The 16290-nt window shown below is 42.3% G+C and overlaps 2 protein-coding genes across 2 annotated transcripts in view; both read left to right on the top strand.

Moving 5' to 3' along the window:
* The window catches only part of LOC139910014 (protein NLRC3-like), a 305613-nt gene that overhangs the window by 167484 nt on the left and 121839 nt on the right, over window positions 1–16290 (top strand). The gene's annotated exons all lie outside the window — the stretch shown is intronic.
* Window positions 519–10841, top strand: cyb561 (cytochrome b561). The gene is made up of 6 exons (XM_071917830.2): window positions 519–531; window positions 2416–2629; window positions 7058–7156; window positions 9067–9170; window positions 9349–9506; window positions 10590–10841. The coding sequence occupies exons 2-6, from the start codon at window positions 2419–2421 to the stop codon at window positions 10780–10782; spliced, it is 765 nt and encodes a 254-aa protein (XP_071773931.1). The 5' UTR covers window positions 519–531; window positions 2416–2418; the 3' UTR covers window positions 10783–10841.

Genomic DNA, 16290 nt, shown 5'->3' on the forward strand with positions numbered 1-16290 from the left:
TTTCGACGTTGGAGCTGTTAGTCATCAATCCACTCTCTCTCTTTATCTCTCTCTCATCAAATCTGACAGTTTCACCACAAAACGCTACTGCGTTTATTTTCCTGGCGATTTGCTTGATAAAAAAATATTGTTCTCACACAGCTAAGTCTGTTTTACTGAAGGAGAGGAGATGAGAAAAACACTACAGTATTGATAATAATAATAACACAAAAACGTCACACAACTACGTCACCTGTGTACCTAAACCTGCCAATGATGCAAATACATTTTACAACTGATTGTGGAGCAGAAAAAACGTTGTTATTATTATTATTATTATTGTTATTATTATTTTTTATTATTATTCACTTATTTATTCCAGTAGCTCCTCGCTACAGCCAGAGTCCAGAGGGGTTGGGCTTGTTTAGGCAAGGATCCAAAACACACACACACACACACGCACGCACGCACGCACGCACGCACGCGGGAGAAGGCGGATCTGTGCTCAGACTCCAGGACTTCCTCAGCGGAGCAGACGGAGCTGAGCGCGCGGTGAGTCTCTCCCACCAAAACTCCTATAATATTCCTGTTACTATTCCTATTAACTCTATTGATTATTACGACCATCATGATCATAGATTAGATAGAAATCTCCGTATCATGAACGTCACACTGCTTGTTGTTATCAGTCGGCGTGGGTAACAGGTGACAGCTCGCTGACGGAACAACACTAATAACCCTATCATTCTCCTATAATAACCCTATCATTTTCCTATAATAACCCTATCATTTTCCTATAATATCCCTATAATCTTCTCGTCGGGTCTCGCGGTGTGTGTGTTATCTGTGCGGACTGGGCGGTCATTAGTATAATTCATGCTGGTTGTAATAATAATGAGTGTGAGCAGGGATGTGGTGGTGAAATAATAAATAAAGAGCTGGACAGACTGGGATCTGCAGTAGAAATAGAGGCAAAATAAAGAAATGAATGAACTATATTCCCAGAGAAGCGCTGATCTGGGTTGAGTTCTTCCTCAAAGCGTCTTATCACCGCATCAGCCTGACTGCACTTCCTCCAGCGGCCGAGCAGCAGGCGGCGAGGTGCGTTTACTCTCCGCTGCGTCACTTCGTTTAACACTTTCCAAGTCTTTCATTACAGTTTGATCTGCTGCGTGCTGTCCTGATTTAAACCCAACAGAGAGTCGCTACAGACCGAATACTCTTTTAATATTCCTCTAATATTCCTGTAGGGACCCACACGGTGCTCTACTGTGAGTTTACAGTAGCCTACTTTTTCTCTCCTATGGTATTCCTATAATAATCCTATAGGAACTCGTACACAACGAAACCAAACCCCTTCATTTTATCCCCGAAATGTCCTTAATTTCTCCATAAACATTAATTATCCATTAAAAATAACATAGCTTTTAAAAAAGTAAGGGTTACTATTTCGGGTTTTTAAGGGATTTATTCATGGATTAATTCACTAGTAATTAAGGCTTTTTTTCCATGTCTTTTGTGGAGGTTTACAGAGTTATTAATGAGTTATTAAGGGAAAGTTCCTGTCTCCCTGAATTCTTCATCATATTAGAAAGTCAAACATTAAGGGGAGTTTAAGGAGGTTTTGATGGAGTCTCCTCCATTAATAACTCCCTTAACTCATTTTAAGGGGATTTTGCGTGAATTAAGGGGTGAATTCATGTAAATTCATGTAAATGTAAGGGTATTTTAAGAGCTTTCAGTTTGCCTTCCCTCCTGTTTTAAACCGAACAAAGAGTCACTATGGACTGAATACTCTTAATATTCCTGTAATATTCCTATAGGGACTCACAGTGTCTGTCAGTCTATAGTGACCTTACAGTACTTTAGGGGTTTTCTCTTCTATGGTATTCCTATAATATTCCTATAGTGTTTATATAAAATAGCGAGCTTTCAGTTCTTTGTGTTATTTTTATCTCCTGTGGTATCACCATAGTATTCCTATGATAACTATAGAGCCTTACAGTTTTGCTGTTATATTTGTGCAGATCCTTCTAAAATAGATTATACATTAGATGAGTTTAGCAGAGGAAAGGGTTTTTACTGTTCCTGCACAGAGCTTATTTACAATTTAGTCATCAGTCCGCTCTGCCTCTCTCTCTCTCTGTTTCTCTGCTTCTCTCTCTCTCTCTCTTTCTCTCTCTCTCTCTGTCTCTCTCTCTCTCTGTTTCTCTCTGTCTCTCTCTCTTTCTCTGCTTCTCTCTCTCTCTCTCTCTCTCTCTCTCTGTCTCTCTCTCTCTCTCTCTCTCTCTCTCTCTGTCTCTCTTTATCACTCTCTCTCTGTCCCTTGCTTTCTTAATTCAATTTATTTTAATTCAGTTCAATAAGCTTTACAGCCCCGAGGCGCTAGTTGTAATCGGTAATTTCTCTCTCTCTCTCTCTCTCTCTCTCTGTCAGATCATGGATGGTTCTGGTTGTAGTTCTGGTTCTGCTCGGTCCCTGTTTGGCTGGTTGGTGGGGGGGTCCCAGCTGGTCGGCCTGGCCTCGGTGGTGCTGACCGGTGTCTGGATGGGTCATTACCGCGGCGGCTTCGCCTGGGACGGCTCCGCCCGCGAGTTCAACCTCCACCCGCTGTGCATGGTGCTGGGCCTGGTGTTCCTGTACGGAGACGGTGAGTACAGTCTAGACTGACAGATCACACTGATCAATACTGCACTGATCAGTACTGCACTGATCAATACTGCACTGATCAGAAATCTGTGACTTTCCAGTTTACATGCAGGATGAACCAGATCTCAGCACATCTTAGCTTTCAAAGAACCAGGACAGAAAGGCTCAGCTGTAAACGTCTCAGCTGATTGAGAAGTAAGGGAAAGACAGTTAAACTGAACACCTCACAGGAAGTGACTCTTCTTCTGTGCCTCCAACATGGCCGACAGCGCTGAGGTCTGCAGATCAACTCCCTGATTTCATATGATATTCTACAAACTAAGTGAAACAGGAGGCGGAGCTCATGTGACATGTGACTGTCCAAGCAGTATGTCGTGTGCGTGTGTGTGTGTGTGTGTGTGTGTGTGTGTATGTGTGTATGTGTGTTAGCCCCAAGGGTTTTGTTGCTGACTTGTTGCATTAAGCTAACGCTACACAGAAACTGATTCAGGACTGATACCAGCTGGTTCACAGACAGGACAGGATTTGATTTAGACACAGAGAAAGAGCAATCATTGTGTGTGTGTGTGTCTGTGTGTGTGTGTGTGTGTGTGTGTGTGTGTGTATGTGTGACATATCCAGTCAGTCTTTGACAGTAAATGAAAAGGGAATTGAAGCGGCGGTACAGAAAGCTCCAGTCAGCAAACTGAAACAGCTTCTTTCCAACTAGAGAGCAGGAAGATACGTCACTGCTTTTGTAGAGATATTGATTGATTAACTTCAGGTAAGGAGTTTTTCTTGTATGAAGACCTTGGTGATTTTCATGGTGAAGGATCACACGCTTCCCCTTGATGAAATCTTTTAAAGTCCCACATTCTGCTCTTCCCAGAGTTTTATTTTGTATCTTTCTGTCCATTCAAAGCTGTGTGTGTGGTGTCATGAACCAAAAACACTCTCAATCCATTTCTCCACGTTCATTTTCCAGCATCTCTCTGAGCCTTACCAAGAACAGGCCGTTTCTGTCTCCGTGTCTTTAAGGCTCATTAATATTAACGACCCTCCGTTCCGATCGGCTAACCGTTTCGAGAGCGAAACGTGAGACGCCGCGGCCCGGCGGCTACAGGTAGGGAAAACTCTCCGGTAATAAACGACGACGACCGCTCGACCGCTTTGAAAAAAACACTTTGTTAGTCTATTATTTCTTACAGAAATGATAATGAGCGAACCTTTGTGACGCCACAAAGTTACGGAAGTCCAAACGGCTCGTTTAGAGGCTCGCTTTTCTAATATGGATTGTGTGGATTTAGTTTTGATGCTTTCACCATGTTTAGATACACATCCAACTCCTTTATCATCACAGAGGAGAGGGAGTCCTGTTTACACCATGTGGACCTTTAAAACCCACTGGACCAACTCAGAAATGCATTGTGGTCAATCTGACATCAAGGCTTTTTTCTTTAATATAGTCTCCTAAAAATTTCAGAAATGAGCCTGAACTCTGAAGCTCAGCCTCCATGTTTCTGACAGGAATCCAGTTCAGATCAGGAATCCAGTTCAGATCAGGAATCCAGTTCAGATCAGGAATCCAGTTCAGATCAGGTTCCTCCAGTAAAGGATTATGTTCCAACAGCAGGAATTGTTCTGGATGTTTCCACCTGTTGGTCACATGAGAAGGTTAGCTAACGCTTCAGTTTAGCAGCTACAACAGTTAGCTTCAGGTTCAGTAAATGAAAACTTGTGCTCATTTCATGGAATTTCAGGAGAGCAGGCTTCTCTCTGAGCTCCTGAAAGTTTTGGGACATTTGGGAGACACAAGGTTTTCAACCAACAGCAACAAAATACAGAGTTTTGGAAGTTCAACTCTTCAAACGTCAGTTCAGAGGGAGTGATGCATCTTGCCATTTTCCCTTCATCTCTTCCTGTCCCACGCAACAAACGAGCTGGCTGAGCTGAAATGTTCCTCTGTGATTGGTCAACATGCTTGTCTGTGATTGGCCCAAAGGACGACAGCATCACTGCTGGGGGACATGTTTACCATTGCCTTGTTTAGGTTTTGGCAAAAATCATCTGTTTGAGAAGATTGATCACTTAATCGTAAAAACCTGGTCCACCTGTAAAAGTAGGCGTGTCTCTCCCAACACCTGTCAGTCATCTTGATGATGTCATCTCTCCTGAGGCGTAAAGCCTCCACAGCCGATCTGACGCTGATGTTTCTGAACGTTTAGCTTCGCTCTTCTTTCTTCTCTTCCTGCTTTCCTCCACTGTTGTTGTTGCTGTGACTTCCTGCCCTGCGGCCGCTCGCCTCACCTTGATAGAACACACCCGGCTCACCACTGGCCACGCCCACAAGACACGCCCACTGGCTCCGCCCACAAGACACGCCCACAGGAAATGGATTACGCCCCTAAACAACCCGACATCACTGAAAAGACAGTTTCAGACAAAAGGGGGAGTTAGGCTGCACACACAGACTGAGGATGTAGAACTGATGCTGTTGATTTATTGTTATGTTTTTTCCATGTTTATGAACTGATGACCTCCAATATGGCCGCCAGAGGGTGCATTTGTTATACGACCTGAAAGCCTTTTATACTTTGGGCTTGAGTGCAATTTGACCAAATACACCAGATATCTCGATTCTTCCATTAACGCCAACACATTGCCAGCAGAATGAAAAACATGGACAGCAAATAATATTAAAAACATGAAGACTTGGCCTTGGTTTCATTAGAGAATCTTAAAAATGTAAACTGAGGCCAAGTCTCGCTGTTTTTAATATTTTTGGAGAGCCGCTCTCACATGTTTTCCACGGCTTTTTTGTGATGTTTGACCGTAGCAGAGCAGACAGCAGACTCTGTCTTTATTTCAGGGACCACAAACATCACCAGAGTGAGATGTCTGGTGTTTTCTCCTCCTCTCTGTGCTTCATTAATGAGAGTAACGAGGTTAGTTCAACTGATTCAACAGGACAGCTGTCTGTTATGGAGCAAAATGACATTAGAACAATACAAAGCAAAGGTCAGCTGGACATTAGTGTGTGTGTGTGTGTAGGGGGGGGGGGGGGTTAATGAGGGAGGACAACACCCTGGAGGTGCACACACACACACACACACACACACACACACTAGTGCTGAATGCTGACTCACTGTGATAAGTATGTTTCTTCTGATGTTAATGGTGCTTAGTGTGTGTGTGTGTGTGTGTATACTAGGTGTGTGTGTGTGTGTGTGTATATATCAGGTGTGTGTGTATGTGTGTGTTTGTGTGTGTGTGTGTGTGTGTGTGTTTTATCACATTTTAGGGTTAGGTTTAGAGTTAGTCTAGTTAAAGCAGTAACCAAAGGGGTGTAGTTGTTTTCTTTTTAATATAAAACATCTGTATACGTAAGGGATAACGCCCGACGAGGTGTCCATTATCAGGAATTAATGGACGACGGGGAGGCCAGAGCCGTCCGACCTGTTTTCATGCGTTTTGTAATCAAAATCTAAAGTTTTTCACAAGCCATAACTCAGTTTCCCTGGTAACACCTGAGGGTTTGAATAATACCTGGAACAATCATTACCGTCCCATAAGGTTCTTATGCAATGGAAACGTTGTTCACTACTCCAGTAAATAGGACGAACCTTAGATACGACTTGGCAGCGGGAGATATTTCCTGTCCGCTCAGCTCACAGAACCCTTTGGCTCAGCTGTGAGCAGGAAGCTAACGTTATGCTAGCAAGATTCAAAGTCAGTAACACTGCGTCCGGTCGACAAACAGTAAATATAATTTGACAGTATGTTTAACAACAAGACTAGCTAGCTATCCAGCCATGTTGTTGTCCCCAAATCAATATCAAGATTTTCACAAACAAATGAACGGAGTAAACGGAGGCTTTGACTGCGTCGCTGTTGCTATGGTTACTCATTTTAGATACAGGCTGATGCTACGTAGCCAGCGCATTAATTTAGAACGGTGAACAGACAGTTTCACTGGAACTACTTAGTAGGTGTCCATTATCAGGAATTAATGGACACCCTGCAGCCAATCAGAATCGAGTATTCACCCAGACCATGGTATAAATTGTGTTAATGGATAAAGATTTGAAGAGTTGATTTCACTAAATTGCACTATGAGTTTTTACAGTGTAGAAAACTGGTCGACCAATGAGGCTTTAACCTCTGTCTCTCTGTTCCTCTCTTCGTCTGTCTCTTTCTGTCTGGGTTTCTTTCATTTTTCTTTCTTTCTTTCTTTCTTTCTTTCTCTGTCTCTTTCTTTGTCTCTCTCCCTCTCACCTTTCCTCTCTCTCTCTCTCTGTCTTTCATCTCCCCTCTACATCTCTTTTCCCCCTCTATCTAATACTACTGCTAGCGTAAGACCAAAAACACAAATTTCTCTCTCTCTGTCTCTCTCTCTCTCTCTCTCTCTGTCTCTCTCTCTCTCTCTCTGTCTCTGTCTCTCTCTCTCCAGCTATCCTGGTCTACAGAGTGTTTCGTAATGAGGCGAAGAGGAACGTGAAGCTGCTTCACGCCGTCATTCACCTGCTCGCCCTCATCATCAGCATCATAGGTGAGAGAGAGAGAGAGAGAGAGAGAGAGAGAGAGAGAGAGAGAGAGAGAGAGAGGGAAACATCAAATTGATTCAAGCTGTCATTCACCACATAATGACACTTAAAAATTGGGGTTTGGCTGGATGAAAGTAAGGGAAGAAGACACACTGTGCGCTTATTCTCATATATTGCGTTACACCTAATATTGAAATGAGCTGGTCTTTCATTTCAGTATTAGCTCATTAAACCCCCTTTTTGACAGTTTTTTCACTATACTAATTCACCAAAAAATTGAATTGATGTTGTTTTTATTTTCACCATTGCTAGTTCATATGGTGCCGTATGCCTGGGAAAATAAATAAACATTTTTTTTTAATCAACTTTAAATATCGTTTTCACATTAAGCCTTTTAGAAAGTCCCACTAACACAGAAATCCTAAAGCACAGCACTCAGAAGTGCAGTGGTTTTTCTGTGTGTTATTTACAAATGTGTTGCGGTTTCTGTCGCCCTCTAGTGGTCAGAAAAATCACGTATTGCAGCTTTAATCTATGATAATGTTAAACTGGCAAGCCAGGTGTCTTATTAGGAAGCACGGGACCTAAAAGTAAAATGAACACTAAGACAGAGCATTAGGAACATAAATGAACATAGTTTTTGATTTTTCCATAGGGTTCATGCAATGAAAAATTGGAGGCGAAAAAGGGGGGGGGGGGGGGCTTGCAGGTGGCTGTCCTTGGAGATATAAGCCTGGTTAGTCTGACCCTCATCAGAGAACTGCACCATTCCCTTTGCTGTGATGTACTTCTCTCCATGCAGCATGTGTCATTAAAGAGAACACTGAATCAGAGGACATCAGAAAATTATTCATCAGGGTAGTTATCTTGAGATAATGACATAAATAATTCAATAGCTCGACAAAACAAAGAAAATTAACTTCTTATCACGGGAAAACGGCGTAAATAAATACTTGTCTGAATACTTGTCCTCAATGGGCTTCTGTAGATGATCAAACTCCCCTGACCCCTTGGTTCTCAGTGAGAGGGCAAAAAGCTGGTCCACTGTTCTGTGACCAGGAGAGAATCTGCATTGTTGTTCCTGAATCTGAGGTTCCTTTCCAGCACCTTTTGTAATCCCTCGATAACTGGAACAAACCTGCACCCTGTCTGCCGAACCAAAGGCACTGTTCCCGAAATCCACACGACGTTGAAGAGACGTGGCAACCAATGACACCCAGAGCCTTCAGCATGTCAGGACGGATCTCGTCCAGCTGTGGTTCCACACCACTGAGGAGCTTTCTAACCTCCTCAGTGACCTCTGACCTCTGCCACTCAGAGCCTCCAGAGTCTTCACCTCCTGAACAGAGGGACAGTCTGTCGGGTTTAGGAGCTCCTCAAAGTCCTTCCACTTCTGATAATCTCTCCAGTCGAGGTCAGCGTTTCCCAGACCCTGGAAACACAACATCAGATTAGAGGCATCAACCATCAACAAGCACAAACCAGTCAAATTATCAATAACCTGAAGCAATCATGAAATGTCACTCAGAAATCAGAATATTTGACATAAAAAACACAAGCAGCTAATTTGTTTTAACAGCTACAATATTCTGGAACATAATTGTCAAATATGAAATATTATTTAATTACATATTAATTACATGTTAATATTAAATACATTGAAACATGAAATACATGAAATATTGCAATATATAAACATATTATTTGATATTATCTCTAAATATATTAAGATAAATCTATTAATGGAATTAATTCAAATATTCAAAGTAGAAGTGCACTTCATTTAACCAAAAAACAAACAAACAAACATTTAAATTATTATTTCTGAAACCTAGAGATGTTTTGCTAAATGTTATGGCTAAGATGTGTGTGTGTGTGTGTGTGTGTGTGTGTGTGTGTGTGTGTGTGTGTGTAGGTATCGTAGCAGTGTTTGACTTCCACAGAGCAGCTAAGATTCCAGACATGTACTCTCTACACAGCTGGTGTGGCATGACTACCTTTGTCTTCTTCTGCTTGCAGGTACACACACACACACACACACACACACACACACACACACACACACACACAGAGAGAGACACACAACCTCTCTCCTCTAGCTTAGTTCTCCTAAGCTATTGTGAAAATCTACATGAATTACATCTGTAACTTTTCATCCCCTCTCTCTCTCTCTCTCTCTCTCTCTCTCTCGCCCCAGTGGGTGATGGGTTTGCTGTTCTTCCTGTTTCCTGGTGCATCGTCGTGGTTACGGGCCTGGTACCTCCCCCTCCATGTGTTCTGTGGTCTGGTTCTGCTGGTTCTGGCTGTAGGGACCAGTCTACTGGGCATTACTGAGAAACTGCTCTTCAGCATCGAGTACGTCCATCTATCTATCTATCTATCTATCTATCTATCTATCTATCTATCTATCTATCTATCTATCTATCGTCCCTTCTACCTTTATCCTCAGTCTATTTCTTTATCATTACACCTGTCTTTTCCATTTATCTCTATCCCTTCTATATCTACATCTATCACCATCCCCATTATCTCTATTCCAACATCTTTATCTATATATATATCTCTATCTAATGATCTATATCTCCATCTACCTCTATCTCATCCATCTATACCCCAATCTGTCTATTTCCTCATCTATCTCTATCATCAATTATTATTATCCTCAGGTAAATAAACTAGATTGTTTGTCCGCACCTTGGAAATATACTTTGACTGACCACACCGTCACACTTAAAACAAAAACGTTGTCTTAATTTGATTAAAACATTTGATTAAAGGCCTAAGGTGTGATACTTTACCTGGTGTGAATCTATGACTCACTAGTGGACAGTGACCTGTATAACAGATATCTATGACAATAATCAATGAAATGTTTGGGATGTACAAAGTTTGGCTTAATTTGATCAAAGCTAGCAAAATTAAGCTTTTTGAATCTACCATATTCTTCTAATTTCAGTAAATTAAGAGAAGCCAATTCTGGTCCAGATTCAGATTATTGAAGTTAGGGACAAGCTTCCAAAAAGATTTCAACTCCGCAGTGGAAGAACTTCCACATTCCCATTTCTTCCATGTTCCCTCTAAATCAAGTCATTTTAGGGAAATTGACCTGAACCCATCTTCTCTCTATCCCATCTATCTCTACAATCTTTACATCTATCTCTATATCATCTTCTGTTTATCCCATCTATCTCTGTCTCCATCTATCCTATGTATCCCTTTCCCCATCCACCTCTACTCCAGTGTATCTCTTCTCCTCTTTTCTACCACATCTATCTCTATCCTCATTTTGCTATCCATGTAAGTCTCTCCCCACCTATCTCTATATTCATCTCTTTCTTCATCTATCTCTACCCCATCTATCTGTACATCTACTTCCAAAACATCTAACCCTAACCCTCTCTCTACCCCCCCCCCCCCCCCCCCCCCCCCCCCCCCCAGGCTGACCTACTCTCAGTTTGTCCCAGAGGGGGTGCTGGCCAACGTCTTGGGGGTCCTACTGGTGTGTTTTGGGGTGCTGGTGGGGTACATAGTCACCAGGGAGGAGTACAGACGCCCCCCCAACCCAGAAGAGGAGTCCCTGTCTGTCCACTTCAAGACCCTTACCGAGGGGGGGTCACCAACCACACCCTGACCTCTGTCTGCCCCCCACCCCAACCCAACCCCCACCCCACATCTGGATATAAACAGCGTCCAGCCAACTGGCTAGCCATGCCACCAGTCTCTGTTAATACTTGTTTGCATTAAAAAATTCCATCAATTTAAAATGGCAGTGAACATGGCCAACATCATGAAAGGGTTAACAAAGATATTAAGTAGATGGGGGCTGTTTTACTGATTATTGGAACATCTTTCTTTCCCTCATTTACTTTATTACCCCCTTTCTCTTGTTCTTGTTTCTCCTCTTAAACTGATCCTAGCTACCGCTTCCACTACTTCAGTTAAACCTGCAGTAAGCGATTTCAGACCCTATAACCAATCCTGAAACTAACGTGTGATGTGGAGATTTCCTTGAGACGTAATGATATAAACAAATATCCACACAGCAGCAGCAATTGTTGTCAAAATCCGGACCGAGTCGAAGCTTCTCCTGGTCCATTCAGTAGCTTTTCATTTTTAAAAAACTCCTCCCTCGCTATTTAAAAGCGACGCTCTCCCCCTGCCTTTCCTGAAAAAAATTCTCGTAATGGCAAAAACGATGATGAAGCGAGCGAGTAAACTTGTTAAACTAGTGAACTTGTTAAACTAGTGAACTTGTTAAACTGGTTAACTTGTTAAACTAGTGAACTTGTTAAACTAGTGAACTTGCTACCTTCCTCTTCACTTGTCATTGTGGGTCATGTGACCTTCAGGGGGAGAAAGATCTGGCAAAGTCAGACTGGTAACCGGTGACACTTCTCCGTAGGTACGATTAGCTTAGCTGTTAGCATTTATGCACGGTTTGGCCTTAGGATCCTCCGTAGTCCAGTAGTTTTGCTGTTATTTATTTACAAATGTGTTACGGTTTCTGTCGCCCTCTAGTGGTCGGAAAATCACTTAGTGCAGCTTTAAGTAGTTAACTGCTAAAAAGTGTACAGGGTAATGATAATTTTCAGATTTCTTAGCAACTATTTTTTACTATTTTTTGTTCATTTAACTCTCTTTCTATGCTTCTCTCAGAAATCCCACGCATTTTCTCCAGAAAATGCACATTTCTAGTTATTATTATTATCATTATTATTATTAATATTATTATTATTATTATTGTTATTATTGTTATTATTATTATTATGTTTTTCACTACAGCAGTAATAATTCACTCTTTTATCCCTGTTGGGAAATTGTCTTTTCCCTTGCCCCCCTCCTCAGGGAGGTCAGGGTTAGGTGCTGGTTGGGATTCAAGTCTTGCTCAGAGACACTTCAGCAGGCCTGGGTAGATGCTTCTCAGACTCAAACCTGAAGAATGATCTCTAACTATTAAACCACCCTGCCAGCCGATCCTTCTCCTGGCTTCTATAAACAGGGCAAAGTAGACCCAGTTCATCATGTTTCATGCTGTGTGCTGGATCATACTCACTGAGAAGTAATGTTGCCTCTTTTCCATTATCAACACTGACAGCTGGATCAGCGGTGACTGTGGATCCCAAGACTGCTGCTGAACTGTTATGGTGTGTTCACTGAGCAGAGGAAATGTTCTACCAAATTGAAGCATCATGTTAAAAGAAGTCCTGTACTTCAAATAAAAGAACAACAACCCTGTTAGAATAGTGCTCAGTAGATCAAAATAAAAATCCTCTAACATTCTTCTTAAAGGATAAAGCCGTTTTTTAATGCATTGCTTACCGTCAACAAATCCTATGAAAATAACAAAATCAACAATGCGTTTGCTCTACTCCCGTTACTTTCTGACTTCCCACATTCCGTTTTTAGCCGTTAACCCGGAAGTCATTGGCTCCAACTGTAAGCTAAAAACCTTTAAATACAGCTCACAAAGACTTAGTTTACATTTTAAAAATCGTTAACTGTTACCATGAAAAGTCAGGCTGTTGTTACCAAATCAAATCCAAATGGGAACAAATTCTTCATTACGCCGGGGACTATTTTCTGTGCTACGGAACTACTTTCCTGAGATCGCAAAGTATTTACAGCCGGCTTATTAAGTTGTTTAAGGAAAAAGTTGGCCGGCCCGGTGCATCGTGATGATGAAATATGCTGCAGAGCAGCAGCATGGCTCTGTGACGGGTTTTTAATCTTTTTTTTAATACAATGCAGTTCTATGGCTGCTGGGACATGAGGCTGCACTGGGCAAAACAATATCATTATTTTGACAGGATTTGTTGACGGTAAGAAATGCATTAAAAAACACCTTTAGTGTTATCCTTTAAGTAAATCTATTCAAGTATTGATAATGAATGCACTGTATCAAAAGTATCATAGTATCAAAAGTAAAAGTACATGTTCAATGTCTTTGTAATCCACTGCCATGAAGTTTTCCATCTTCACTGCATTGACCTCTGTAGGTTAAACTACAGGGGTCAAAGGTCATGAACCTCTGTAGGTAAAACTAGGTCAGGGGTCCAGCTGTACTTGCTCTGACTGCTCTCTCAAGGTCAGCTGGTTTGAAATTGAAAACTTTATCAACTGATCACGTTTTCTATGTTCAATGCTTTCCATCCATGTTACATGTAACTGCATGTGTTTGATGAATGGACTGAATGACAGCATGCTTGATTTTGAAAGTAGACTCAAAGTCTAAGGTTTCCTCAAACCTTAGCCTAAATTCTACCAAACCTCTGCTTAAAGGGGAATCAACTTTTAGGTTGGTATTCTTCAAAAGTGTTCAGTTTCCTAAAATTTGGCAACAGTTTTTTCCCATTTTAGTTTTTAGCCATGAGCTCTCAAGACCAAGAGAATGCAGCGCTCTGACATCATTGATCTTGTGACAGACGTGTTCAGTTGATGTAGTTGGTTTGGTTCATAAGCCTGCTGGTTTGATACAGGAATAGTGCCTACTGAAAAGCTTTTACAGAAAATGGGACTGTACTCTTCTTTAACATAGCTTTGATTGTATTTTGTTGTATTTTGCTTTTGGACATTGTTGGTTGTTGTTTGTCTTTATGCTGCTTTCTTGACCAGGTGTTCTGGTGAAATAAAGGTTAAATAAAAGCACTCTAATTAACATTAACTTTGTGTGAGATGGCTGAAAATATTTTTTTTGGACAGTTATGTCCATCACACCTAATTTTAACATCTAACATAATTCTAGATGTTAACATGAGTACAGGAAACTTAGCATCTCTAAAATCCATATTCATCCAAATTACACATTAAAGATTTCTTAGACTGTCTTCCTCAATCATGAGAAGTCATCACTCAGAACAAGTCATTTGTTGACTAAGGGAAACATAAAAACATGCTCTAAACCTCACTTTTTTTCATACCTTAATTCATACAATCCTACTTAATGGGCCCTGCTTTTGTGAATCAATGGTTCAGGCACAAAGCGCAGTCAACGGCACGCAGTGCAAGGTGCACAGAGTGTGGCAACTGACAGTTGGTATTTTCATGGCCAGAGAAGTGCAGCACATCTGCGGTGCAGTTGGAAACGAGGTGGGATTAAAAGAAATACATTATCACTGGGTGTGGTATGACATCAGCCATGACCAATCAAATCAGCTCCTCTCATTCCCTTTAAAAGCAGTGAACTCCCTTCCATCACGTACTGACAGTTTTGTAATGGAGAGGAGAGTCCAGACCGGCTTCTCGCCAGAGGAAACTGGTGTAGAGTCACAAGGCGTGAATACACAGCACCCCAAATATGAAAATACGTCACCTCAAATATGTTACCAAGGGCAGATGATGTCCCTATTTAAATTGAATTCACCTTTCTGGAGATATTGAAAGCCCGGTCACCATGCTTTTCATGTGTAATGATGCAACTTTATAATTTACTAATATCTAATACTAATATAACTAATAACTGCATATTTTGGAAGACAATAATTCACACAACAACCACATGCGCAGTTACAAGAAACTTTGTAGTACAATGAAATGTGTTTCCATTATTTTGGCAGTTGCCTGTAGTTTTTAGCCCGTGACTGCAGGGGTTCTATGGATGGCATTGTTGGTTGGTCGGTCTGTTCACCACTTTATGGTCACGTGGTGGAGTTAGACTGCAGACTCTCAAGCAGGAGACCTGAATTCGATTCCCAGCAGAGACACTTCAACAAAATTCAACGTCGCGGGCCTGCCCACCCCAGAACAACTTGAGTTCCCATCTTTCCCTTTCAGAGCCCTTCAGAGCTCACTGAGCATGCTCTAGGTCCTGGGTCCATCACGAGCCATGATTTTCTCGTTCCGATTCGTCACTTCCGGTTCTGGTGCAACACTGCTAGCATCTTCCCGACGTCTTCCCGGTGTATTTTTCGTTTTTTCCCTCTAACCTCTCCCTCTTAATTCCTCCCTTTCAACCTGTAAACTGCATATTCTTCAATTTCTTCTGCACCTCCCCTCTCGACTTCTGTTGGTTTATCTGTAGCAACTTAGTATCATTTGTTAGCCTAGCTTGATTACCTAGCCGCAGCTAGTTAGCAGCTTTCACTATTAGCCCTGTCTTGTGGGCTTATTTTTAGCTAGTTAGCAACTCCCGCTTGCTTAGCCGATACGTAGCCGCTAGAATAGCCTAAGCTCCTAGCCTCAGCTAAGCTTTTATTCATTTCCACTGCTACCCTCATCAACGTTGGTAAGTATGGCTTCCTGCTCTGTCTGTTCCTTACTTTTAGAGAAGCTCACTCTATTAGAGAGTCGTGTCCGTCAGCTTGAGGATGATAGATTAGTCACATTAGATACGACGGGCAATCCAGACAGTTTACGGTCCGGGCCGGCTAGCAGCCCTGCTAGTGTTAGCGTTAGCCCGAGCATTAGCCATGACTCTCCAGATAGCGTAGCCCCTTCGGCAACGGGTGATGAGTTTATCCCGGTCCCGATTCGTCGGAGCGCCCGCATGAGCCAGCCGTCTGTTGTACGGCCCGATTTTCAACCGTCGCTCCCGGTTGAGAATCGTTTTGCTCCGCTTGGTAGTCCCTGTGGCCGGCCTGCCGCCCCGGCTCCTCGGCCCCGCACTAAACCACACATCCTAGTTATCGGAGACTCCATAAGCCGCAACATTAGGCTAGAAGCGCCAGCCGAAATAGTCTGTCTACCAGGGGCCAGAGTTCCCGACATAGAGGCTACTCTTAGGGTGCTGACAAACAGGCATAGACATAAGGATAAGGCACACAACAACCAGGCTAACCAGGCTACACATGATAACATTGTAGTACATGTCGGCACCAACAACGCTAGGATGAAACAGTCGGAGGTCACTAAACACAGCATAATTAGGACATGTGACCTCGCTAGCAAGATGAGTCGGCATCGCTTAATTGTCTCTGGTCCCCTCCCCGTCACGCTTAATGATAATATACAGCAGATTAGTCGCCCTTAATCGCTGGCTGGCCAAGTATTGTGAGCAACAGGGTTTTATGTTTTTAGATAACTGGCCCTCCTTCTGGGGTAAACCTGGCATGCTTAAGACAGATGGCATACACCCTACTGGGTTGGGTGCCCACATTTTATCTAGGAACATGGACACGTGCTTGAGGCAGGCATGACACATTCC

This window comes from Centroberyx gerrardi, chromosome 7 (genome assembly GCF_048128805.1).
Source record: "Centroberyx gerrardi isolate f3 chromosome 7, fCenGer3.hap1.cur.20231027, whole genome shotgun sequence".
NCBI lineage: Eukaryota > Metazoa > Chordata > Actinopteri > Beryciformes > Berycidae > Centroberyx > Centroberyx gerrardi.

Excerpts from the sequence above, each read along its gene's own strand:
- cyb561 (XM_071917830.2), top strand. The coding sequence starts at position 2,419 with ATGGATGGTTCTGGTTGTAGTTCTGGTTCTGCTCGGTCCCTGTTTGGC. Across the intron at positions 9,171-9,348 it reads TTGTCTTCTTCTGCTTGCAG|TGGGTGATGGGTTTGCTGTT; the intron begins GTACACACACAC and ends CTCTCGCCCCAG. Across the intron at positions 9,507-10,589 it reads AAACTGCTCTTCAGCATCGA|GCTGACCTACTCTCAGTTTG; the intron begins GTACGTCCATCT and ends CCCCCCCCCCAG.